Below are 21,974 nucleotides of genomic sequence, written 5' to 3'. Positions count from 1 at the left end.
TTATTGTAGCTCACAATTCCTAGGGGTTTCTCTCCGTCCCCAGCTGGCTCCAAGGCAGGACAGCATAACAGAGGAAAAACAGTCCATGGCATGGCTGGCAAAAAAGCAGCATGTCTTCCTTCTTCTTTCCCTTTCCACTCTGTCAGGCTACAAACTTATTGGTTGGTGCCACCCACATCCCAAGTGGGTCTTCCCTCTTCAGCAAGTAACCCCACACCCAGAACTGTGTTAATCAGTGGACCAGTCCTTATCACACACCCATGATCCAGTCCTCCACCAAAGCCCTACCTATGAGAGCATGAGACTCGGAGTGGACATCTAGATATAAGCCACAACAGAGATCCTTACTCTTGACCTGCAGAGGAACTGTGTTTTAATTCTCAGCCTTGTGGTTGGCCGTGGAGGAGAGGACAGTGGAGAGACAGATAAGGGAGGGAGCTAACGGGATGGTAAGAGATAGGATCGTGGGTCCTGTTCTTCAGAGGGAGACATTGTTCCTGTTTGGAGGTTAGCTAGAGAAGACTCCAGTTTGTCTGCCTGAGATGATGTGGCGCTTTGCAGCCTGCACTCTGGGGTCGGGGCTTCTTGCTCTGAATGCCTCATGCACTATTAGCAGAAGATCTTTTCTCACTTCTCCATTGTCCTGTGTGAAGCACACTTTCTCTGGAGAATGACTAATTCCTTGGACTGCTGTGAGGTCTGAGCCTGGGAGGCCTGGATGGGAACCCACACTCACCTGGCAAATCGATCCTCCCACAAGTGAAAGTCTTGCTTCAGAGCTGAAAGGAAACAATCAAGTCCACTTAATAAGTTCAATGTTTAATGAACTCAAACCATGCACTTTAAAAATAAGTTGACATAGCAGCTTTTTAAACTTTAATGCCTGCTTATTTGCTTTATAATTAAATTCCCTCTTTAACCTCTATAAGAGTTTATTAGTATACTTTATCATGACTTATCACCTACTGATGATTTCTGAACCATGACTGAAAATGTTGATCGGATTTTGCAAATGACAATCCTTTTGTGTTTGGACCAGCTTTCACTAATCACTCAGGACTTTCAAATAGAACAGATACCCTCTCTTGCTTGGCAATTCATCAAAGAGAGGCAGGACAGACAGGCCTCTTTATTGGGCTCTTTTGGAATTCTGGGATTGATAAGATATTCTAATTGGTCTTGAAGGAAAAGTGTGGTTTTGAAGAATTAGCAGTGGTTTCAGCAAGAGACTGCGCTTTTGGATTCCACCTCCCAGTGGAGCCGCTCACTCTGTCTTCATCTCAAGGAGAAGAGTGTTGGAAAACAGAGAGCGGACTAGGGTGGGGCTTCAGAATGGTGAGTAATTACCAGAAAAAATAGAAGCCTCTGGCCTTTTATCAGAGCAAGTATCAGATACTGTTTGGCCCAAGTACATCTTGTCCCATTCTATTTCTTATGCAAATTAAACATCTAGAGACTAGCCTGCCACAAAAGTTGAATCCACTTCCCCAACTTGATTCAGCTTGTCCCTGAAAGGAGTATCATGTACCTGATTGTTGGCTGGGTCTCCACTCCGAGAAATTGTAGGAGAGATCTCTCTCTGTCTCAGAATCTTATTATTAGGCCTCTCTAGAAACCAAAAGCACCTACTCTTTTGTTAAGGTGGCTTCTATGAGGAGCACAGTGACCATTAAGAAGCACTTGGAGTTCATTTGGGAACACTATCAACATGTCCTTCCGGCCTGAAGATACCAACTTCGGAAGCAAGTCTTTACTGCTTACTGTGTGCCTGGCCCTGGGTTGAGCAGTTTACAGGGATTACTTCATTGTGTCTTTGCAACAACCATGGGCGATCTGAAGCCCCATGCTACAGACTTGGAAACTGAAGGCTCAGAAGGGTCCAGTTAACTTGCCAAGATCACACAATTGAAAATGTGACACAAAAAAATGTGACTGACGACCTCTAATTCCAGGGTGACATAATCTAGCACTGGTGACACACTCCTAACAAGCTCAGACTTTTGGATTGCTCAAGTAGGACGTAGAAACAAAAGGCTTTCCAGGTGCCTTGCTCTGATAGGAGAAAATGAGGCGTGTCTCTGCAGACATGAGTATGTTACACCTCGTATTCTAGGAAACGCTATCACGTCCTTCCAAGGGAGAAGGAAATCTAGGCTCACAAAAGCTAAGTTTCCTACCCAAGGAGGCACAGCCAGGGAGGGGCCAAGATAGCGTTTGAATTCCAGGTCAACTGTAGCGTCTAAGGCTCACCTCACCCCATAGCAGCTTGCTGCCTTTTGCCAGCTCCCTCAGATGTCCCACTGGGGATGGAAAGGCATCACCCTCCACTGTAGCCCCTCCATGGGAGGACCCATCCTGAGGGGGCAGTGATATGGTCCTGCTGACTCTTGTGGGCCCGAGTTGGCTTGTGAGAAGTGCTTATTTGAAGATACGTGAAAGGGAGCCTCTTGGAATGGGACTAAAGCGTCCCAACCCACATGGGAGAGCCATGCTGAATGGTCAGCGAAGAGCAATAATTTGTGTCACGTCAGGGGCACGGTCCTTATGCAGTTGGCTTGTTTTGAGCTTCTAAGACCTGGCATGACTTGTTCCTTCCTCGGTCAAGCGTTCTCAATGCCTCTCTTTCCCTCTCTCATTCTACTTCCCCAGTACAGACTCCCATGCCCTCTACCCTGCCTTCCCACTAGTTCCTCAGGGAAAGAAACGACTTCTGAGATGCCTGTGTCTTCCAGGTCCAGGACCTAGTGTACAGCGGGGACTCGATAAACATTTAATGAAAAGGAGAGAAGAAACACAGAGAGCTGGAGCTGCTTCCTAGGGAAGAGAAACTCACCTCTGAGATTCCCACGTCTTTTACCCACTCAGGAATGAACTATGAAGAACACAGTAGAAACTGTGGCCGATGTTTCTGGGCTGAACTAAAACCAAGCCTGGCATTAAAATATTTTTAAAAAATATATTCCCTTGTCCTCTTTCCTTCAGTTCTTCTCCATAAAATGACTGCATTCATGTTATACAATATAGATATGACCCTGGTTACACGAATCCTAGGTCTACAATGAGATACTTTCTGGTGTTTCTAAGGGGGAAGGGGAGAAACTCTTGGAACACATACATGTTACTAGAGACTATTCATTGACTTTTCTTATAAATCCATATATTTATCTAGTACTTTACAGTTTACGAGAGGCTTACCATCATTGTTTTGCTTTCCTGTCCCATGAGATCGGTCCAGGGTTACAGCCTCTTATTTTACAGAGAAGGAAACTGAGTCACAGGAGCTTTTTAATAGCTTGCCATACAGACACTTCCTTAGTTCTTTCATGCTATCTTTGCAAAACATGCCATCAATTTAACAAGAGATCTGAGGAAATAACCAACTCTACCGTATTATGTAGGCATAGTGCTGAGGTACAGCCAGTGTTTCTGAAACGTGAAATTATATGCACTGCCAATAATATAGCTGGACCCTTTATGGGAACAACACACTCTCTGCCATTTTAGTGGGGTCCTGTTAGGTGACTAAGGATTGAATTATGGGAAAGTCTAAGCTGCTTCCTCCACTGTCATTGCTCCGGAAGAGTAATAAAACTTAGTAGGCCAGTGGGTATGCCAGTTATAGCCACATTCCAGAATGAAGCTCTAGATATCAGAGTTTATTTTTAAAATATTAGAGAAAAATAACCTTTAAAATGTTTGCATTGATACAAGCCCTTTTTCTGTCAGATATAATGATGCTGGGCATGAGTCTTCTTAAATTCAAAATTTAGTTCTCCTAAATATAAAAATAAGAAAGCAAGAAATGAAGCAAAGGAAACAAGACATACATGAGCAAAACTGACACCTGGACCTTTGCAGAAATAGTTGGCCTCCAGTTAGAATTGTTTTTTTGTACACGGGTTAAAAAAAAAAAAATCAACTTCTAGTCCTGCTTTGAGAAGTGAAGAAAAAAAAAAACAAAACAGTTCCCCAATTCTGAAAAGTAAAGGAAATTAGACTCAAGTGATAACTGAGCTTCTTGTTGGATTATTGTGCAAGGTCCTCATTTATTCCCCCCACAGTGGATAATGGGTGCTCATTGTGACTTATCTGGAGCGGTTTCTTTTACATGCTCAGGCTATATAAGGTCGAGGTAGCACTGGGGCCGGAGCTTTGGGGAGCATCTGGGAGGCAGCCCCACCATTCAGAGAGGATGAGACAGCCGGGGACTGGAGCACCTGCCTGTGTTCCCAGTGCTCCCAGGGGTAGGAGCCTCCCCGCTTGCGCTCCTGTACCCTGGAACTGTCCCCCAAGGGGACAGTGCTACTTCGTTCCAACCCTTGATTTTAACTTTTCACTTGTGTTTCTGACCCAGAATGATTGAGGACCAGGCTGGAAGGACCGTATTTGGCCAGTTTGATTTGGCCCCCCGACAAGGACACAGTCAGCACGGAGCAGCAATGGTGGTGAGGGCTTTTGTCCTGCTGGCCGTCTTTGCAGAAGCCTCAGCAAGATCGTGCACTCCAAACAAAGCAGGTATGGGGCGGCTCTCCTGGACAGGAGCCTTTCCTGGAGCCTCCCTGGCAGTGATTGCAGCTCTGTGTTCCTGCTGGCTTTGTTTCCAAAGTACAGCCATGTAACCAAGTAAAAGCACGGAAGGCCCCAGCGCCAAGGGGCTTTTCCCACAGGAAGCAAAAATACTGCATAGACTTTTTTAAAATTAAAGAACACTCACTCTCCCTCCTCCCTCTCTTGTATATAAAATATTTACCCTCTTTTTTTCTATTTGACTGTTGAATTTCTGTCCTGTGTCATAAACCGATGTTTTATCATATTGTGTATGAAATGGACATTTTAAATTTTATGTGCTCATTTTCTTAGGGAGATATGCACAGTATATTCCAATCTGTGATTGCCTAGGTCCAGTCCCAAAAATAAAGTGAAAGTTTTCAAATGGACCATTTTAAATACATACATATATATATATATATATATATATATGCAATGTATATGCCATTATTAAATAGATACAGCAGAAACTATCAGAATAGAACTTCCGCAGCTAAAATTTGGGGGCATTCCAAACAGCTGGAGGAGCAGCAGGGAAGTGTTTCTTCCAGGGGTGCACGGGATCTGCAGCTCAGTGCGTAGACTGATACAACTGTGTCTGATTCAAACTATGTGTGTGCACTTCCAGATGTCATTCTCGTGTTTTGTTACCCCAAAACCATCATCACCAGAATCCCCGAGTGCCCCTATGGATGGGAGGTGCATCAGCTGGCCCTCGGGGGGCTGTGTTACAATGGGGTCCACGAAGGCGGCTACTACCAATTTGTCATCCCAGACTTATCACCCAAAAACAAGTCTTACTGTGGAACCCAGTCTGAGGTAAGGTGGAGCCACAGCGTGCCAGCTTGCTTAAAACAAGCCAACTTGGCCCAAGAATGCCTTGTTTGCTATCCTTCCTGAAGAGGATTCAGAATGTGCTGTTAAAAGTCAATCCTTGCAGAATCTGCGTAGTTCAATGATTGTTCCGGCTTGGCTTTTATTCTTCTTTTTTGCTGCCAGAGCCAACAGAGTCACCTTCTGTGACGAGAACAAAGTATATTTCTCACCTCTTCACTCACTTCAAACTCAGAGCTTGTTCTCATAAACTATCACTCTTCCTGGGCTGCACCTTTCCCAGAACTTAGAAACAATAATAAAACGCCTTTGGAAGACCAATTTAAATGAGTGACCAGAATCTAACACAACCCTTAACTGGGTCACATGCAGAATCCAGGACGGACAATCGTGGAATCCTAAAGAAACACAGACCTCCTTTTGCCAAGTATCTTTCTGCGGCAGAGGAGAGATCTGAGACTGCCCAGACGACATTAATTTAGGGCTACAAAACCAGAAGGGACCCCCAGTCACACAGCAAGCTTGGGTCCTCTGATCCAGCCCTCCTGCTGCTTGATACCAGAAGATTATACATACCCCTGAGGGTCTCCAAAGATGTGGTTTAGAGCTTCCAGGGCCAACTCTTCATCCAAAGGCCCACAAAAATCCAGAGATTTCATGGGTACAGGATCAGTGTATGATTAGCAGAGCGTCATGCTCTTCAGCATATCCTGGCAAGGTGAACTAGAAACTGCCCTCCGTGATCTCAGGCCAGTTGCTCTCCATGGATGTCCAGATCCCTTCCAGCTCTCAGTCTGTGATTTCAAAGTCCAACATGTCAGGGGAGAGAGTCTTAGAAATAGTATGCAGAGTAGGAACAAGGAAAAAGCAGCAAGCTAGACAGTAATGCTCTAGATGTGGGAGATGGGTGAAGATATTTGCCTAGGGTACTCAAATAGGGGAAATGCATAAAAAGTTGATGTTGAGAAATAGAGATTCTTCAGTTGGTTCATTTTGGTTGAAGCCCAACGACTTTACAGACTTTTTAAATTGTATTGTTCTTAGTACATGAAATGTCTATGTTCCATTTGAATACATAATGATTAATTCATCACTGGAAGTTGGCACATGTGTGTAACAGACCCTAATTCTTTTTATGTACCCTTCTCCTATCTTCCTTCCCCTTCGTTCTATCTGTTTGACATCAACCTACATTATTTTAGACCATTCTAGTTGAAAATTCTAGTTGAGCTCACCCACAGACAAAAGGAGTGAATTTTTCACATCTCCCCAGTGGGCTTTCTTCTGAACCATCTTCACTCACTTTACCCAGAGCCCTGATTCTCTTCCGGGGGCACAGGGCCACCTAAACAATGCCTTCCTTCTTTCTCCCCCCAGTACAAGCCTCCCATTTACCACTTCTATAGCCACATCGTTTCCAACGACAGCACAGTGATCGTGAAGAACCAGCCGGTGAACTACTCCTTCTCCTGCACCTACCACTCCACCTACCTGGTGAACCAGGCTGCCTTTGACCAGAGGTAAGGTGCCCTGCGGAGTGGAGGGCTGGCCGCCTGGGCATGTGCCGCAGTCCCTATCAACCGGGTGTGTTTCAGTCCTTATGCAAAATTCTCTCCCCTTTTCAGAGTGGCCACTGTGCACGTGAAGAACGGGAGTACGGGCACATTTGAAAGCCAGTTGTCTCTCAACTTCTACACTGTAAGTCCGGCTTTCCTTTCCAGAAGGTGACAGGCTGCTTCCTCTGGATCACCCTTGCCCAGGCTCCATGCAGAGGGCCCCACTCTAGGCTCAAATGGAGACAGATGCTTTGCTTTAGCATTAACCCTCTTTAAAGGGTAGATGCCGCTGAAAGCCAGACTCATAGGCAGCACGAAAGAGCTGAATGGTGCTACAAAGACATAAGGCCACCCTTCCCATTTCACAGGTGAGAACATTGTGACAAGGTCGACTGTAGTAGAGCCAATGTCTGACTCTTAATCAAGGTTACTTTCCACTGCAACTCATTTCAAAGATCTATTTATACTTAAGATCCAGCTCTTCTTAAGACATGTGGCAGGAGGTTTTGAACTTTCTGATGGGGGCAGAGCTGAGGAGAAGAGCAAGCATTAGCTTCTGCTGCCTGCTGCTTTAGTCCCTGGAGCCTTTCACTGGGTGAGTTTCCTCGGTGTCTAACTTGGGCCCGCTGCCTACGGTGACATGGAATTTAAGGGCACACATCAGTCTTTGTTGAAATAAAGTGCTCCAGAGAAACTAAATATGCAAGGCGGTCAGCCCAATTGTCCTTCCATCCAGTAGGCAGGGGTGCTTTGTGTTTGAAATCTGCAGCTTCCAGGGAGGACACAGGCAGACAGGACACTGGCCCAGCTGGTAGAGGAAGATCAGGTAGAAACACAGACCTTTATATATGCTACAACTGGAAGACAATCTTAGAGGGCAACTCATTCAACCCACTCATTTCACAAAAGCAATTGCTGTCCTATGTGGAAGCCTCTCACCCTGAACTCTTTGAGCTTGCTTTGCTGCTGCCTAGAAGTCACTAGCTCTGCTAACTCGGCAGCAAGAGCTGGGAGGACCAAGAATAACCCAGTCCATGTTCCCGATGAGGATCTGAAGTCCAGAGAGAGGAAGGGATTTGCCCCAAACCTCACAGGTGCTTTGGAGGAGCGCCCCCATCTTAGGGCATGGATCTCCTAATCATGGTGTCTATGCTGTGCTTCCTTGGAAGGTCAAAAACCTTAAGCTTGGGGGCCCCTCACCTCCATGGGCCCCTTTTGAGACCCAGCATCTCATTTTAGATTCAAAGTTCTTATTTTTTTTAATTAAAGAGGATTCTCCAAATTTCATAAACTTCAAGGTCCCCTAAACCTAGATCTTCCCCTAGCCGCAGTCCAGTCATGGTTAGGTCCTGAGAAAAGGAACCCCACGCAGCCCCTTGATCTGTCATCAGAGGATAAGTACAGCGTGGGCTGCCAGTGTGTTGAAAAGGTGCCAAAGCCACTGCAGTCCTTGACGAAGGCAGTGAGAGGGGAGCTAGGTCAGCGTGCACTGGCGAGTCTCAGTGGATTTCCTGATGACAGGCTGCCTTTACTCCTGAGTCCCTGTCCAGAAGCAAGTAATTGTTACTTTAACCAGATAGGATTGCAAATACAAGCGTGTGAATGTTTTACAATAGAAAGACACCAGGATTTTCAAACATCATCACCCACCAGCATCCTTTCTGGGCTAAGTGTCAGATCTAAACATCAAGCCTTCGATCTAGAGAGAGCTTATTCTTTAAAAAAAACAATAATAATAACAATTAAGAGGCATGTCCTTGGCATCACTCCAGCCACCCTCTGGAGAGACAGAATAACAGGCACCTCCCTGCATTGTCATAGAAATGAGCCAAGGCCTCCCACAGGTAAGCAGGCCTTGGGAAAGAGGGGGCTGTGCTGTCCAAAGACGTGTGCACTGATTAACATTCCCCCATGGGCCTCCATTACTGCACCTGACCCATGTTGCTGGTATTTTTTTCTCTCTCTCCCTTTTTCTGCTTTGAAGGCTTTCTTGTGTATTTCTGAAGCAGCAAGTGCCTCCTGCATATATTTCCACCAAATTACCAGAAAGGGAGCCATGGCCTACATAGCACAATGGAATCAATGCCCTGCTAATTGCTTACAATTCTTGAGAACTCCAAACGCTGGGCTCCGAAAGCCCGAGTTCTACTCGGCGTGTTTCTTCTTTCCTTCCTCCCCATGTCTCTCCCACTCACTTTTGCCAAAGACCCATGATTGGTATTCCCAGCAAAAAGTCATTCCAACTCCTGATCCGAAACAGGGAAGGGTGGTCAGCTTGCAGAAGTAGTGTAGCACTGCAGTTAAGAGAATGTTCCTGCCACCACCAGACCACCGGTTTAAGAGTAGGTCCACTATTTAATTAACTGTGTGATGCTGGGCAAGTTTATTAACATCTCTGTACCACTAGCTGCATTTGAAAGCAGGCATATATAACACTTACCTCTAGATTTGTTCTGAAGATTAAATAAAATATTTTTAGGACACACCTAGTATACTGCCTGACAATATAAGTGCTCCAGTCTATAGCCAGTGCCCTGAATCTAGATTTTTTTTTTTTACCCTATTTGACATGAAGATCCAAGGGCTGTGAGTACTGTTACCTTTACAGAGCTGAATATCAATATCAGTGTGGTATTAGGTTGACTTTTATTCCATCAAAACACTCCTAACCATTCCTCTTAGACAAAAAGAAATACAAAAGCTAGGGATGGAAAATGCAAGCAATAGAATCTAAAACCAGACTCCCAGAGTCAGGACACACGTAGGGCAGTCTCCCGGGGCAGAACAAAACCAAAGGGACAGATTCTTTCCTAGATGGCTGTGTGGCTCCTTCCTCACTTTCTTCTTCACTTTCTTCCTCACTTTCTGCTCAAATGCTCCCTCTTCAATGAGAACTCAAGACTGCTGTTTTTAAGGTTGCCTCCTGCTCTTCCTCATCAGTCTTATCTGCCTCACTCTGCTCTCTCATTTTTATTGCTATCCTGTGTAACATACTCTATTCTAACTCACCGTATACTTTACGGTTGTCTGTCATTCCTGCTAGAATATCAGATCACTGGAGAGAACTCTGTTTTGTTCATTACTATCTCTCAGTATACAGAAAAACCCTAACATAGAAATGATCCAAATATAGAGAACAATGCCTGATGCACACTAGGCAGTTACTAAGTTATGCTTTTTATTGTTGTTGTTATTAATCGTACTGGGAATCCGATTATAAACTCTCCAAGCCAGTGTGAAATCTGCTCAGGCAAGAATTACAGGCAAATGAGGGAAGAGAGGGGTTGTATGTGTTCAGTCCCTCTTGTCCTTGGGTTCGTCAAACATAGTACCTCAACATCCCTGGATCAGACTATCTTTCCATCAGTCCAATTTGTTAGCATGAATGAGATGGATACACATGTATATACGTGATTTGCCATGACCAGCAAACCTAGAACATGGGATGTCTTTGCGCCTTCCAGGATGACACTGATATCCTAGCAGGTACAACTTCTCTGGTGCTGGAAGTCACTCTGCATGGTCTCACACACTTGCTCTTTTGGTTTCATTCCTGTCCCAATGCATCCGTTCCTGCTGAACCCAACTGCTTGATCTGAGAGGTCATAGCGCCCATTGTCAATTTCTTTCCAAAGAATGCCAAGTTCTCCACCAAGAAAGAAGCCCCCTTTGTCCTGGAGACATCTGAAATCGGCTCAGATCTGTTTGCAGGAGTAGAAGCCAAAGGGTTAAGCATTAGGTAAGTATATCTCCTCTGTTTATATTGTGAAACACAAAGAAATAGCGACGTTTTCCTCACCAGACATTTCTAGGCATTAGAATCTGTGGCTCAAGGTGACGTCCTTTTCTTCTGTTCCCAGGTTTAAAGTGGTCTTGAACAGCTGTTGGGCCACACCCTCGGCTGACTTCATGTATCCCTTGCAGTGGCAGCTGATCAACAAAGGGTGGGTACCACGCTCTAGAGTCAAACCTGAGTGGTGGGGTAGCCCCCCTACTTTGCTCTGGCTAGGGATAACTTGGGAGGACACTTTCTGTTCATATGGGGCCCTTTTGGAGGAAATCCTAGTTGTCAAGGGTTCCTGGAGGGATGAGAATGCCTGTGTATCAAGGGTTTTCCCATGCAATGCGTGCACGTAGATGACACGCGCATCTCGGAGGGATCCAGTGCGGAGAAGGACACATGTATGGGAATGGTGTGAAACTGTCCCGGGTGGACTTCTACCCTCCAGAAGTAGCAGTCCCGGAGGGCAGGTGCCAAGGCCTGTGCGGAGAGAAGCACTGCCAAGACGTCAAGGCCTATTCATTATTTCACTCCTCTGTCTTCTAACAAAGCTCTGCTTACATTATTTTCTATTTCTGGTCACCATGCATGGGGCACACAGGCTGAAAAGAGCTATTTCTGAAGCCTCACCTCTGGAGTTCACACAAGGATTTCGGCTTTGTTGGTCAGATGGTCCTACAAGAGTTTCATTTCATAACCTGGAAAATGCCCACAGCTCTGTCACTGCTCAGAGGCCACCACAAAGAGAGCCAGCTCCGCCCTTGGTCCAGACTTGAGGTCACAGCCTTCACCCCTACTCTCATGCATGAACTCTCAGACGTGCTATGTCTTAGATCCTGCCTTGATGGCGGGATTCATTTGGAGGCCATCTTTCCACTCATTTCCTTTTTCTGTGCTTAGAACGTGACCACAAAGATAATAATGTAAATATTATTAAATAGTGGAGCATAAACTCAAATTCCCAATGGCAAAACATCATGAAAGAGGGTGTCCGTGGCAGCACCAGGATGCTGCTTCCAGCACTGTGGCCTTTCTCTTGTTCGCCTTGGGGGTCTGCAAGGTGCCAAGCCATGGGAAGTCTTTCTCTCCTGGGAGTTTCATTTCTTTAGGAGAGGGGAGCAACTCCTCTTATTGTCCCTTGTCTATAGAATGGGAACAATCACGCCAATCTCGTAGCCCCTCCCCTTAACCTCATAACTGCAAAAATTAAGGAAGATACCACCTGCCACAGTGCTCCAGAAGGGCAAAGTGACCCACAAATCTAGGAGAGTGTTGCTGTGTACAAATTAGCTTCAGAGCCCTTGCTGAAATTCCCCAGAGTGACTTTTCATTGCTGTCCCTTTGCCCATGTGCCCAGCTGCCCCACAGATGAAACAGTCCTCGTGCACGAGAATGGGAAGGATCACAGAGCAACCTTCCAATTCAATGCCTTCCGGTTCCAAAACATCCCCAAACTCTCCAAGGTTTGGTTACACTGTGAGACGTTCATCTGTGACAGCGAGAAGCTCTCCTGCCCTGTGGTGAGCCACCTTTCTCTGAGGGAGAACGTCACCCAAGGGGGCTGGTCCTTGAGGAGCTGGGCTTTGCTGGGAGGGTGGGACCTGGCCAGCATGGGCATGTGCAGCTGGCTTCCTGGAGGAAAGGACCCAGGCACAGGGAGAGAAGCTTGAGCGCTGCCCTCCCTGCCACCTACCACCTACCCAGGGTGGCATGTGCCACTTACCCCACTGGGCCTGGTTCCTTTTCTTCCACAGTGCTAAGTAAGGTTTGTCTTTCCTTTTCAGACCATGCACTATAAATTTAAGGTGGTAACAAGCACGGTAATGCTTTGAAAAAGTTAAAAGTGCAAGGGAATTCAAGGGGTGGGCATTTATAGTCCTGATTAGACAGTCTGCAGAGATGCTGCAGAAATTCTGGACTGAGGCTTATTGGACAGTGAGAAGGGCTGGCAATCTGTGCTCACTGAGGTTCAGAGCCATCACCTCAGGGACTGCAAAGTGCTGAATCCCAAATTGTTGACCTCTCCAGTGAACATGGGTTGGAAGCCTCCGAGTTTCCAAAAGGCTGCCCACTGCATGCCCAGGCACTCATGGAAATAAACTTATCATCTCTGCTTCTGTTGATGAACATGGCCATAAAATGCTCGCTGATGAGCACAGAGAGAAGAAAGGCAAGGAGCCAGAGGGCGCCAGCCAGGGGAAGGATGGGAGACACATTTTACAGGTGACCAAGACATGAGCACATTTTGAATATGAGTAAGACACCACGTACATGCCTGAGTATGAAGTCACACCCCATTTTTAAGAAGAAAGAAGGGAAATGAACCAGAGCACATTTTGCTAATGTCCACTTCTGAAATCACTGTGGTGAGAGTAACCCTAAGTACAGCCTTTCTCCTTACTACAAGTCGATTATCTTCTGTACATAATGTTCATGACCTCTTCTAGCAGGATTTCTTCCAGCTTGTGGAGTTAATAAAGTTTTCTCCCTGGATTCTCTAATTACAAATACAAGGTAACTGGTATGCATGGGTTGCAAAATTTTACTCCATCTGGTTTGTTGGTTTTCAAATGGTCCTCTCATCTCCCCTTTCCTTTGTTGCTTTCTCACGCCAACTGTCTCCCCAGACCTGCGACAAGAGGAAGCGAATGCTGCAGGACCAGACAGGGGGCGTCCTGGTGGTGGAGCTGTCCCTGCGCAGTAAGCCCCCACTTTCCGTGGTTGCCTACATCTGGGCTGCATCCACAGGCACGGCCAGTTTGGCATTTTCACTGAATTGCCGAGTCAGGTGTGCCTGTGGACACAACTCTCACCTGCGCTTGAGTCTTCCGGTCAGGGCTGAGGGGCGGCTCATGCCAAATGAAGGAGCTGAGGTCTGTTGAGTGCTCTCCCTTGAAAAGTTCTATCCACAGCTCAAAGCCAAATGCCCCTAAGGAATTAGGAAGGGCTGAGCTTCCAAACCAAGCATGCAGTGAACAAAAGAGAAAATGAAATGTTCTAAGAAAGTCAAGTTCAAGTCTATAAAGCATCCAGCCCTACTTGGCCTGGGCTGGCCGCTGGAGTTTGAGCAATAAACAAAACCCACAGGGTAATAAAGAAATGGGGTACTGATCCTATCCTTGCGGGTCTGGCCATCTAGCAATGTCAGGGATTCCTGTAAAAGGGGTGGGGTAGCCAGAGCACTAACAAAGTATGTGGCAAGAGCATTCAGCTCCACCCAGAGTTTATAGAAGATCCCTGTGGAAAATTATTAAGATGCCTCGAAGGCTGGTAAAACCTGAGGCTGAGCAAGATCCATGGGGCTTTAGCCAGCCACCTGGGAGTGTAGTTACCCAAGGCCCAGGCTGCCTGCTGATTTTGTGTGACCTGCAAGCTAAAAGAAAGGTTTTCCATTTTTATCTTTAAAAAATAAATATACACACACACACACACACACACACACACACACATACATATATATATATTGCAACACAAAAATTATATGAAATTCAAGTTTCTGTGCCTTTCAAATTTTATTAAAACACAGCCATTGCTCATTTAGGTGGTGTAGCACTGTCTCTAGCTGTCCACACTATGGTGAATGTGTGGGGTAGTGGAGATAGAGGCTGTGAGGCTCACAAAGCTGAAAATATTTACTACCTGGTCCTTTGCGTGGAGCTTACTAACCTCTGCCTTCGGAGAGTCCAGGAGCAGATACTGTGAGCTGAACCCTCGTGAACTTCAGTATGAACTTTGTCCTCCCTCCAGGAAACAGGGTGCTCTCGGTTTCATGCCGGGTGGGGGGCTGGTGGGCTATGACCAGGTTTGTGTTTCAGAAACAATACTCTGAGACCTCTCCTTCTGCGATTTTCCCTTAAGACCCACATTCTCTCTCTCTCTCCACTCCCTCCAGGCAGGGGATTTCCGAGCCTCTGCAGTTTCCCAGGTAAGGTTTCACTTCTGGGAAATGTCATAGGCAATGCTCTTGTGAAGCACATAGTCATGTCAAAAGAGCTCCAGCCAAACCTTAAAGAACTGAAACTTAGGCTTTAAATCTCTCCTGCATGACATAGAGGTCAGAAGTGCTCTCCATGCGGCCCCCGGGCCCCAGAGGGAGGAGCAGGGAGCCAACTGGATGAAGGAGAATCAAAGGGACCCCATGCCCCTCAGCATTAGCCAAGCCATCCTCAGTGGCTCACCTCAGATTCCCGCATTTGGAGAGCATGGCTTTCAATAATCTGTTTATTCACCAAACATCGGAGTCCCCATTATGGTTCCTACCCCTTCTTATCTGGGTAAACTTGAGCAATGAGCATAGAGCCCCTCCTCTATGGAGCTGGGCTGGTAATTGCCTGGGTCATACATGGTGCTGTGCGGACTGTTCAGTTACAGTCAAACGCACCAAATAGAGCCAAGCATGAAGCAAACATCCAGTGAGGGTCAACCATAGTTACAAGTGCCAGGCACTGTTCTAGGTGATGAGGCCACTGCAGTGAATAGGACAGGAAAGAGCCCTGGCCTTCCTCGTATGTGATGATGATGTATAGGGGCAGAACCTGAAGGGCATGGGTCCTAAGGCCTTACTGGATTGCTGAGAAGGAAGTGACTTAGGCAAGGAGTTGGAGTGAGACCATCTCATTTATTAATAAGCTCTCAGATGCAGATGCTGCTCTCATCAGTAAGGAAAATCATGTCAAACAAGTTTTTAAAGTCCAACTCTAGATGCTCACGTTCAAGGGAAGGCCTACAGCAAGAGCCCGGCAGGGAGACGTGCCATGACTGCGTGATCCAAGTTCAGATGCCCACCTGCCTGAGGTCCACAAGCTAGGTTTATTGGTCAGGTTCCTAAAGTGGGTAAAAGTGAGACACAGCGTCCTCGGGGGATGAACAAAAATGACTTTGCATAAAATGTGGAGAGTTTTAGGAGGAACCACAAAAGACCAGGACTTGACAGGTTGTGTGGAGTCAGGCTGGGTAGTCCTGGCCTTCGTACCACTGTTTCTCAGCACCGTGTCCTGCCTTTCTGGTTCACAGATGTTCTGTGTCACCTCCTCCTGATGCTGGGGATTGGCACCGTCCTGTAGGAATTAGCCAGAAAGCCGCAGCTCCTGCCCCAAGTCAACCTCAGAGGTGATAAACTTGTTTATTGTTCTGCCAAAAAGAACAAACAGAAGACTACACTGTCGGGGAGCAGAGGACAGTGCTTTGCCAAATATGTGTCCCAGTGATTCTTGTGAATTCAGTGATCCTTATCCTTTGGTGCCCCACTTCCTGTCACTACTTCCTGTGGCCCTAGATCCTGACAGCCCCTCCCCTGTAGCTGGGGTAGGAATCCTTCTCAGACTCAAGTCAGGGTGACCGCAGGCTCCTTGGAAAGCTATTCCACTTTGAAAGGCTTGCACAACCAACTAAGGGCAGCTGAGCATTTCGAGGAGAATGTAGGACACAACCACAAAGTCAGTGCTAAATACGGAACACACAGGAATAGCCAACTTTGCCCACCAAGGGCTTTGTCTTGAGACTGTGCGATTCCACCTGAAGATCAGAGCTGGGCACCAAGCAGGGGCTTTTGATCTTTTATTGATGTGAGAATCAGAGTAGAATGTGATGGTTTTGCTCAAAACTTAGTTAAGAGAAAGGAAATAGATTCTTGAGAGTCCCTAGTACTAAGCTTATTTGTTTTCATTACAACACTTCTCGGAGATATATGGTAGATGTGAAGTCCTTATTCTCTTAGTTGATATATACTTCTAAAAATCAAAAGGAAATTACCAAGTAAAGCTATAAAAGGAACAAAAACTCACATTCATTTACAATATATTGTAATATTGTGGTACGGCCTACATGAAATGCTGCCGGCTGTCACAATTGTAATAGTCTCATAATTTCCCCCTATTTGCTCTACTAAAGAAATCTTCCCTGGGCTGAGTGATCTGACCTCAGTTAGCCTTTACTTAAAATATTCAAGCCAACATTTGTTTCTGTCTCATTAACACGTTCCTTAGAATGGAACCAACAAAAAAATATCAGAAACACACATGCAAATACCCCCAGGGAAATCACTTGGGAGCAGACCCTCAAAATATGGTCACCCCTGTGATACAGACAACATCAATGCAGACAATATCAATGATTTACATTTGTTGACCAGATAAAAAGTGAATGAACCAACCCTGCTGGAGAATTGGTGGAAGACAGACAAGCCCAAGTTTTACTCTTAGTTGTATAAAGACTTAACTAGTGGGCTACAACTTGAAATTAAATGTTACCATCTCCGTGTCTCTCTCTCTCTCTCTCTCTCTCTCTCTCTCTCTGTATTTAATGCATTTGAAAAGTTTCAAAATCTTCAGTTTGGTAGTTTTTTGCTTTGTTTTGTTTTGTTTTGCTGGTGCCGGGGATTGAACTTGGGACCTTGCACTTGCGAGGCAGGCTGCGGAACCACTGAGCTAAGTCCCCGGCAGTTTGGTAGTTCTTTATAAGTTGTGTTACTGGAATCAGAAGTTAAACTAGTTATCAAATCTCCAGAGACATATGGTGCATGTGGGGTTAGTCACAGGCTGGAGGAAAATGACCAGTGCATCTACGTTGCATCTGTAAGCTGGTCCTCCGCCAGTTTGAGAGCTCTCTGTTCCACAAACTCAGTTGGGAGAGACAGAAAACATATTTTGTCAGTTCTAGTCTAAAACTCTTAAATAGCTAACTGATAGCCAAATTTGTAAGTCTTTGGCTGTCAGACTAAAACAATGTTATATGAGTTTGGTTTTATTTTGTCAGTATGTTTTATGATCACATATCTCCATCTGGTGCTATGGAATAAATAAAATGTTTTAAAATAAATAACCTCTCACTGCAGTGTACAGTGTAAATATATCATGTGGAAAGCCAATTCCTCAACCGTCCCAGGGGCCTCTATAACCAGTGCTTCTTAGGCTTGGATGTATACCACAGACCTGCAGTTGTTCTGACCCACATTTCCACTCCAAACTCTCCATGCAAGGGGATAAAGCCATTGTGTGAGACTATGATTTGGGGGGAAAAGGTGTCTTGTCTGTAGGACCCTAAAGTCTCTTGCCTATGACCAGATGTGTTTGGTTTAAGGTAACTAAAAGCTCCATGATGTTTGGTTACCTTTCTTGTCTTACAACTTCTTTTTTGAGGGATTAAGAGAGAAAGCACCCTCAAAATAAACTCTTACAAAATCTTCCTAGTGCTAAAAAAAAAAAAAAAAAAAAAAAAAAAAACAGTCATTAAGAGGAGGAGGAAACATACGCACACATTCTCCCTTGGGTATCCTTCGTTGACAAAGAAAAACACCGGATATAGATTTTAGGAATATAAGCTTATCAGAAATCCTAGTCTCTAACCCTAAACACTCTCTGTCTCTTGTCTCTGTCCCCCCGTCATTCTTGTGTGTGCCTTTTTATATGTGTGTGTGTGTACATGTATGCCTATGGGTGTTTGTGGATGCTTATGTACTTTTTTTTGTTTTGTTTTGTTTTGGTACTGGGGATCGAACTCGGGTCCTTGCACTTGTAAGGCAAACGGCAGAACCACTGAGCTAAACCCCCAGCCCTGTTTGTATGTTTTGTATGTGCATTTGTGTTATAATGTTCAATGGAGAAAGTAAGATTAACTAAATCTTTATTATGTGAACACAATTTATGTAAGCATGCGGGCTAGGGCTAGAAAGAAACAAATATACACTCATCATTAACACAGCTACAAAGATGAGACAATAACAGACAATTTACTTATGCAATTCCACCCCTGTATCTGAATATTATTTTCCCTGTATCTGACTATTACCTCTATATCCAGTAATAACACTACAGCATTGTTTGATTACTTCATTTTTGTTCATAGATCTGTTAGTCCCTAACACTGCATTACTGCTGCACCCGTTCCTGGTTAAATCACGAGATAAAAATCAAGGGAAGTTTCATGTTCTCTTGTTCTCCCCAGTGTGGTAGCTGTCACAGAATACATGCTTAACAAATGCCTCCTGAATTAGTGACGTGTTCAGATGGATGGATGGATGGATGGATGGTTGGATGGGGACAGGCCTATCTCTTTAAGAGGGCTCATGGCAGAGGTAGATTTGTTTTCCTTCATAGTTAACCAAAGTATTTGAGATCCAGGATCCTACACAAAAGAAGGAGGTATGGAAAATGAAAAGATTAAACCCTGGGCCATTGGCTCCATGCTGCAGTGGAAGGGGGAAAGCTCCTGTGCACCCCTCATATAAATGTCTTCCACCTTTCTTCCTCCTAAGTATTAGCTGAAAGCTGTCAGCCCTCGGTGCCGAAGGCCTTGGGGAGGAGCACAGCCTCACACATAAAAACAGAATTGTATGATAGAACGAGGTCATGAGGATTGTAGAAGTCACTCGTGTGACTCCGGAAAACAAAACATTGCAAAGGGGAACGTTGGGGGCTCAATAAAGATGGCCTTATTTGGGAAAATACTTTTCTTGGCCCATTTCCTGCAGAAGAACAAAAACCCACCACACCTTTGGTTAAAATTTGGTATCAAAGTCCCTCAATAAACCAAAAGGTAGCTCATTTCCTAATATCTCCACAAAGCAGCTCAGGGGTCTCACTGGTTCTCCCTTCTTCAGTCCTGGGAAGCTGAACCACAAGAGGTCCCATTCCAACTGCCCTGCCGTATTCAAATCACATGAAACTACTTGGATGAGAGGAGTTACAAGGGAAGAAGAAAGAAGTACAGTAAGTGCGTTTAGTGGGTCAGTAAATCTTTTCAAAGAACCACTGAATGAAACAAAATGGAACCCTATTCTTGTATAGAGAGGAAATATTATCAGAGCAATGGGTGGATTCACCTTGTTGGGAATTAAAAAAAAAAAACAACTCTTCAAAAATGGGTGAAAATTCCTCTTAAGATTCAAGCTCTGACTGCAAGTCTTGGTTCAGAGCACAGGAAGGAAAGCAGACAATAAACTAAGACTGGACATCATCTATTTGAAGTTGCAGTGCTCACGGGAAGTCAGGGCTGGGCCCCAGGCCTCCCAGCGCTGCTGAGGGTCTGCCTTCTTGTAATAGTCTTCTCCTGCTGGGACGGCTCATACCCTACAGCTTTTATCCTGCGCACTCTCTGAGGCGCCTCTGCATTTGGGTTCCCATCCCCTGGCAAGCTGATTTTCGCATAAGGGAAATAAGTACTCAGGTTGGGAGCTGAGTCTTGCAGGGAAAGGCGGGATGATTTGAGGCTTTTCCTCCCTGTCCCAGACCCAATGGGTTCGCCAGAAATTCACAAGTTCAATGGCTGGAAATTTCCAGCAGCTGGGGCAGACTCGCTGGCAATGCCCAGGAAGCTAGTTCACCGTACACAAACCCCACCCACCGCCTCCTTCCCCAAACCCCATCTAAGGACACGCTGCTGGTGGCAAAGGCTTGGCGGGGTGCGGAGGCAGCCCGATGGCACCCTCTAGTGGGAGACTGATTCAACCCCAGAATTACAGCTTCTCGGCAGGACACTGGACAAGTCCCAAAGAGCAGGGAGAATACCACAGGGTTTCATGTGGCATCACAAACATCTTGAAAGAAAACACCCACCTCACAAGATCTCAGGGACTTCAGCTTCTTCCTCAGCAAACTCAGGGAGTGGAACTGGGAAGCCTTCTTTGCCTTTCAGCCAGAAGGTTGTCTGTTCTCCTTTGCCCTGCGGGAGGCAAAGAAGCTGGTGAATCCAGAGGAGGAGCAGCTGCCAGGGAAGCCTGGTGGGTCGGCCTTGCCGGCCAGCAGAACAGGAGCTGTTCCTGTGGGGAAAACGCCTCCTTACACCCAGAATCTTGACGACTTTCTTGGGCTTTGCTGGCAAGTCTAGATGGACAGACTCGGCGGGAGGGCTGGTGGAGACTGAATTCAGGGAGTTACCAAAAAAAAAAAAAAAAAAATGTTTTCAAATAGTAATCAAATCTGTTGAGCTCTAGTATGAGGTGGGCAGCAGCCGAAGCTCCTCCCATACCTGTTGGCATCTAACCTTACTTCCGATTGTTGTCACTGTCACTTTACAGACCACAAAGCCAGTCTCCCTAGCTAGACATTACAACGGAGCCAGGCAGGACCCCAAGCCAGGTCTACATAGCTGGCTACCTTTCAGAGAGTCTCCTCCCTGCAGTCAGGGGACAGGACGCAGTGTGCCAAAGCCAAGCTCAGCAAACCGGGGTACAGATGCCACCCTTTCTCTTTGTCTCCTTTGAGGCCCCCACACCCCCAAACCTCTAGTGTCACAGTGACCACTGACTGTCCCCAAGGACATCTGGAAAGGGGCAAGTGCTCCTGTTCTGGAAAGGACAACCTCAAGGGAACGACCAGAGTGCACTGTGTGCTTTCCAGGGACACAGAGAAGCCAGGCTGAGGAGAAGGCAGAGAAAGCAGGATGGAGAGAGGTGAATACTATCAGTACCCCCAGGCCAAGCCAGTGGGCTCTGTCCCTTCTATCGGGGCACTTTACACTCAGGTGAGGGGATGAAAAGAGGGCGGCACTATAATTCTCACTGCTCTGCATTTCAAGTGGCAGCTATGAGACCCCTGGCGGCAGAGAGAGGGGCATCCCGTGCAAGGTCTGTCTATGTGCATCGTGTGCCCAGTCCATGTGTGAGGGACCGCATGGACTTCTGGGAAGGAAGTAGGCCTTCAGAGACACCTCGTGGGTCTGCACGCACCTCTTCATGCTCCACTGCGCAGACATGCATTTACCCTGGCAGATTCTTCAACATCTCCCCGAGCACACACACCAAGCAGCTGGGGCATGGCGGCCCGGCCTTACCTTGACTGGAATGGTGCCTCTCTTTTGCAGATGGTACCCACCCATGGCCAGCAGGGCGCCTGCAGTACTCTGAGAGACGTGGATCCGAAGAGCTGCCATAAACCAGCCAATGCCTCGTTATCCCACTACCTTGAGAGGTCAGTGGAGAGGGCTGCTTTGGAAGGGGAGGCTACCTATTCATATTTTTTTGATTCCCCGGGACCTCTCATTGAACAAAGCACCAGCATCATCTGAAGCCTGGGACACCAGCCTCCCAGGCATCGCTGGGCCTGCTCAAACTCTGCATGTCCAGGTGCAAAGCAGAAAGCAGGGCTGACTCAGTGTCCCAGTCAGCACCCCATGGAGAGCTCCCTGGGCCCTCAGGCTTTCTGGATAAGCTGCGACATACTAGTGAAAATACAACTGGACTCGGGTTTGGAGCGCACATAAGCAACCATCTTCCAAATTTGTTCTGAAAACCTTCCCTTCTAAGAGAAAGTTCATAACTA

General features: G+C 46.2%; 2 protein-coding genes across 2 annotated transcripts in view; one reads left to right on the top strand and one right to left on the bottom strand.

Moving 5' to 3' along the window:
* Positions 1-4,439: 4,439 nt before the first annotated feature.
* On the top strand, positions 4,440-15,845 carry Tectb (tectorin beta). Its single transcript, XM_010634620.2, has 10 exons — positions 4,440-4,515; positions 5,177-5,367; positions 6,760-6,902; positions 7,008-7,080; positions 10,574-10,677; positions 10,799-10,882; positions 12,077-12,239; positions 13,347-13,419; positions 14,612-14,644; positions 15,733-15,845. Exons 1-10 carry the CDS (start codon positions 4,440-4,442, stop codon positions 15,780-15,782), a joined length of 990 nt encoding a protein of 329 aa, XP_010632922.1. The 3' UTR covers positions 15,783-15,845.
* Positions 10,131-21,974, bottom strand: part of LOC104869387 (guanylate cyclase 2G) — a 35,579-nt gene continuing 23,735 nt past the window's right edge. Inside the window, exons 13-15 of the mRNA XM_033761432.1 lie at positions 21,487-21,578; positions 20,271-20,376; positions 10,131-10,639 (exon numbers count right to left, since the gene is read on the bottom strand). Coding sequence (XP_033617323.1) covers positions 20,272-20,376; positions 21,487-21,578 — 197 coding nt within the window. The 3' untranslated portion in view covers positions 10,131-10,639; position 20,271. The remainder of the gene's footprint in view (positions 10,640-20,270; positions 20,377-21,486; positions 21,579-21,974) is intronic.

This window comes from Fukomys damarensis, unplaced genomic scaffold (assembly GCF_012274545.1).
Source record: "Fukomys damarensis isolate Sample0158 unplaced genomic scaffold, DMR_v1.0_HiC HiC_scaffold_8, whole genome shotgun sequence".
In the NCBI taxonomy this organism is placed as follows: domain Eukaryota; kingdom Metazoa; phylum Chordata; class Mammalia; order Rodentia; family Bathyergidae; genus Fukomys; species Fukomys damarensis.
This window is presented reverse-complemented; position numbering and strand designations above follow the sequence as displayed.